Raw genomic sequence first — 4807 nt, forward strand, 5'->3', positions numbered from 1 at the left:
ACCTGCTTAACTTGAAGAGAAAAAAGAAAGAAAAGAAACAAAACCTTTTGGAGAGCTCAGTTTGTTTTTTTCCTTCCCTCCAGCAACATATGGCAACATCTGCTCCCTCCCTGATGGATAATGACTTGTTGGCATTGATTTTTCTGCAATCAAAACTTCTTAAAGTGACAAGTAGATAAATTCAGGTATATTAAAAAAATATATATACATACATATAAATACTTGCTTTTAGGTTTTTGAAGTTTGGTATAACTGCATGAGCATGCAGTTATTTTTCTGAGATCAACACGCTGAGCGTAAGGCCCATCACAACAACTTTGCTTTCTTGTCGAGTAAACATGAATTGGCTTTTGCTTATTGACAAACCATACAGCAGAAACTGTTAATAGGAGGATATTGTCATTTTGCAAAATGAAAAAGCAGACACTTCAAGTTTTAAATGTTTATTAAGCCTCGTCAAAACAGTTTCAAACGCATAACCTGGTGCCGTGTGAGGCAAATTTAATTATTTCCTGGATGATTAAGCATGACACTTGTGCGAACAGCTTCCGGAAGACCTTTCTGTGCAGCTTATGGACATTACTGTGTTTTTAGAAATCAGGACGGTCCTTTTTGAGTCTACTGTAGTCCATATTAACCGAGAACAACTAGGAAAGAGAAGGAAAGAATATTAATTAAGAAGCTTGACTACACATTTTCCCTGGTATTTATTAAAAATATGCATCATTGAACTTACGCCAGGAAACTGAAATAATATTTTGAGTCTGTGAACTGGGCACTAATAAATAAATAAATAAAAATTTTTGATAAACAGTAACTTTTTAATATTAATTCTACACCCAGTATTAGAAGTTCTGCATTTAAAATGAGTGGTCATGTCTTCCACTAAAGAAAACCAACAGTGTCTCTTCTTAACTCCCAGAATTAGAAGTCCATTCAGAGGAACTTTTTACTTTTTACTGATGAGTTTATCCATTTTGCTCAAAATTGATGTCTCCTGAATACTGAAGGCAAAAGCCAGCTTGCCATGTGGCACAAAGCACAGTGTCTGTGAACAGACAGTGGCACAAAAGAACATTTAGAGCAGTGCTACAAAAGCCAAGTTTGGTTTAGGTAGCTGCATCTAGAACTGCAAAGGATAACAAGGAGAAATTGAAGTCAGAACAGATCCTCTCACATGCTCAGTTTTTACTATTATAATTGGATCCTGTTACAAGCAATCCAGAACAACCCAAAAGGTGATGGAAGACAATGAGTTTACACACTAACTGCGTATTTTGGCATCCCAGCCTGACTTGACACCAAGCATGTGATAGCAAATTTTTCTTAAAAAACCAAAAAGATTAAAAGCACATAACTATCAGTTTGATTATTTTTAGTTACATCCAATTTTTAACTTTTTTAGCTTTCTTAAAGAAAACACAACAGCCTACAGCACATTCAAATTACAGCTTTCTCTGCAACTCCGACAGTAATGCTCAGGTTGTCAACTCTTTTCTTTGGAAAAAGACTGAGGAAGTTAATAGGACAAAGAGAAGTTTACAATAGAAAAAAAAATCCCATCAAAAGCTAAGACTTGTATAACAAGAACATTTTACTAAAGAGTCATCCTCAAATTAGAATGTATGTCCTTTTCATTTCCCACAAGGCAGATTTGGAAAAAATGTCCCCAGTGATTCTCACACCCAAATATGGCAAACCCTGAGGTTGTGTTTGCATGTTAAGGCAGAAGGGGAATGCTACACAAGTCATGCACTCTTTAAAAGAATTTGTGCCGTGCACTATGCAGGATTTGCTGAGTTTGGGTATTTACAAACCAGCAACATTCCAGAACTGGCAATGAAAACAAAGAATGAAATGTTCTTCTTGGACTTTTAAGGGAACCGCAATCTGTTTTATTTTGGAAGTGTGGGGTTTTTCTACTTATTTCAATGATTGGATAGTAGTATATGGTACCAAACCAGATACTAGCTTTGAAAACACAGTAGGTTTGTTTTTTTTGTAGCTTGAAAATAATCTTAAAATATGCTTAACAGCAATCTACTAAAATAGCACTTCTGTAATAGCATGATTAAAACATGATTCATGTCCAGAGAAGGACAATGAAGCTGGTGAAGGGTATAGAGAGTAAGTCATATGAGAAGCGTCTGAGGGAGCTATTGTTCAGCCTGGAGAACAGGAAGCTCAGGGGAGGCCGTCACTCTCTACAACTCCCTGAAAAGAGGATGTAGCCAGGCTGGCCTCTTCTCCCAGGTAACCAGCAACAGCACAAGAGGACACAACCTCAAGCTGCATCAGGGGACGTTCACATTGGACCTCAGGAAGAATTTCTTCACTGTAAGGATTGCCACAGATTGAAACAGATTGTCGTGCGTGGGGATGGAGTCACCATCTCTGGAAGTGTGGAAGAAATGACTGGACATGGCACTTAGTGCTATGGTCTAATTGACAACATGGTGTTCAGTCGAAGGCTGAACTCAATCTTGGCAGTCTTTTCCAACACAAACGAGTCTACAATTTTAGGACTCCTGAAAACTACCAAATGTTTTAGATATCTTTGCATGCTTCCTCATTAGTTCAATGAAATTAGTTGAATATCAGCTAAAAGAACATTTCTATTGTATCCAGTTATTTATAATATTGTTTTGTTTTCAAAAAGTCAACTGCAGACCTGAAATCATGTTTACATTAAACACTGACATTTTCCTGCCTCTCATGAGAAAAGGCCAACAGCTTAGAGCTTAGTTCAGATCTTCTGGGGTTTTGTCCTTCTCCCTGTAGTTTATTTCTGAGTACTATGAGCCAGTAAATTCTTCCTCTCACTTAGAGTTGCTCTTTTCCTTACAGTGCAATAAATACGACTGCTTTCACACAGACTCTTTTCACCCCATTATCAACCACCATTAGGAGAGTTTTAAACCTCAAACTCAGCCATCTCTGCTCAGAGCTCTAGAGACAATCAAATGCTGCACAAAAGGAATACATCATTCATCCAACTACTTTCCCATATAATCAAACATCCTAAAGCAGTAGGCTACACCTCTAATACGATGTTTCCTAAAATCTGTATTTCTCATTTTACCTTATACTGGTCATTGGGAGCCATTTTGTTCCAAGGTTCTGGGTTATTTTTCTTGTCCCAGCTATTGAGAGAAATGCAAGATGTGAGAGAATATTAACACTATCTTCAAAATTAAAAAAAAAAAAAAAAAAAGTACTGTGGTTATTATTGAGTAATCCATCCAAGCAAGTTTCCACAGAAAAAGGCACTATCCTTTGTCAGCAGTCTCTAAATATCATGGTAAACAAAGAGATCTCCAAATCAAGGAAAGCTTCACACACCTAATGTCAGGTGATACTGGATGAAGACATTAAGGCCTCCAGAAACATAAAAACCAAGGCAATAGAGTTTAACATATACAGCAAGAGGACTGGCACAGGGATTACTAAATACATACCTAACATCAGGGTTGAACATTGCCAAACGCATAAGATACAGGCTTGCACCAACACCTCCAGATCCAATGATCACAAACAGAGGGATCAACTGGAATAACAATACAAAAAATTAAATATCATCCTGCAATACAACAAATCAGTATTGATACATAACACTTCTGATGTCAGCTATGGCAAGCCAAAGAACAATCTTTGCCTTTACAAACATGTGGCCGTCTAAACCCCTGGCCTAAGTTCCATGTTTGTGGGATATCCCTGGAATCATTGAGAAACTAGCAGAAAGACAGGTATGAAAAAAATAGTCCTGCATCCAGAGACCAAAACCAAACCAAAAATTCCGTTACGTCGCGTTTCTGCGACAGACAACCGTCCCTTCACTGCCAAAACGGGGCCCCTACCGTCTGTACTCGGATTATAAAACCAGAAACATGGGAGGGCTAGCGTGGGGGTAAACTGGTGGGCAAGAAAAACGGAAGGGCCACCTAGAGCCCTGCAGCATGAGCAAGGCCGCAGAAACCGGAGGGAAAAAGGGACCTGGTCGTGTCTGCTCGACCAGCTCCGGGCGGTCCAGGGGCCCAGCACGGACAGGAATGCCAAGAGACGGATGGGAGAGGAGGAGGCGACCGGGACACCGAGCGACGGCAGAGAAGGGCGGGTGCAGGGCCGGGTACTCGGGCTCAGGTACTCACGGCCGGGTGCTTCTTTGCGTGGGTGAGGATGGTTTGTAGCACCATGGCGGCGGTGCCGGGGTGGTGATGATTTGGTGGCGGCGAGTGCAGGCGAAGATCTCTCTCCCTGCAGGCTCCGCAGCGCTGCCTCCCCCTTCAGCCGCCGAGCCCCAATGTCACCGAGGCCCCCGCGGCGGCAGGTGCCGCCGCCGCAGCCCGGATGTAGCAGCTCTGGCGTTCGCCTGCTCGCCCTCCGCCGCCCCGCGCCGGCCGCCGCCCCGTCGCGCCGCCCCGCGCCGGCCCCGCCACGCTCCCCGGCCTGCGTGAGCCCCGCGTTAGCGCGGCCCCGTCTCGCCGGCCGCGCCGGGACCGCGGGTGGCCGCAGGCACAGGCCCGGGCACCCCGGGCAGCCGGGCAGCGCCGCCCCACCTTGGCCCCTGCCGCACGGGCAGCGCCTGCGCCCGGGCAGCGCCTGCGCTCCGCCTGCCCGCGGCGGGCAGGGTCTGGGAGCCGCGGTCTCCCGGCGCGGAGCGTCGCCAGCCTGCCGGCCCTATCACAGAACGGGCCGGGTTGGAAGGGACCTCAGTGGGTCATCTGGTGCAACCTACCTGCCCTAGAGCACATGGCACAGGATTGCATCTCGACGGTTCTGGAATATTTCTCGTGAAAGAGACTCCACA

General features: G+C 44.2%; 1 protein-coding gene across 1 annotated transcript; it reads right to left on the minus strand.

Annotated features, from left to right (window-relative positions):
* Positions 1-427: 427 nt before the first annotated feature.
* On the minus strand, positions 428-4396 carry NDUFA4 (NDUFA4 mitochondrial complex associated). The gene is made up of 4 exons (XM_053938999.1): positions 4149-4396; positions 3459-3547; positions 3083-3143; positions 428-647 (listed from the first exon to the last, which is right to left on the minus strand). Exons 1-4 carry the CDS (start codon positions 4191-4193, stop codon positions 591-593), a joined length of 252 nt encoding a protein of 83 aa, XP_053794974.1. The 5' UTR covers positions 4194-4396; the 3' UTR covers positions 428-590.
* Positions 4397-4807: the final 411 nt, after the last annotated feature.

This window comes from Vidua chalybeata, chromosome 1 (assembly GCF_026979565.1).
Source record: "Vidua chalybeata isolate OUT-0048 chromosome 1, bVidCha1 merged haplotype, whole genome shotgun sequence".
Taxonomy (NCBI): domain Eukaryota; kingdom Metazoa; phylum Chordata; class Aves; order Passeriformes; family Viduidae; genus Vidua; species Vidua chalybeata.

What these genes read in the sequence shown, in the direction of transcription:
- NDUFA4 (XM_053938999.1), bottom strand. Translation starts at nt 4,193, where the DNA reads ATGGTGCTACAAACCATCCTCACCCACGCAAAGAAGCACCCGGCC. An exon ending in ACGCAAAGAAGCACCCGGCC is followed by an intron (nt 3,548 to 4,148) that starts GTGAGTACCTGA and finishes TTGTTATTCCAG; the next exon opens with TTGATCCCTCTGTTTGTGAT. An exon ending in ATGTTCAACCCTGATGTTAG is followed by an intron (nt 3,144 to 3,458) that starts GTATGTATTTAG and finishes TTCTCTCAATAG; the next exon opens with CTGGGACAAGAAAAATAACC.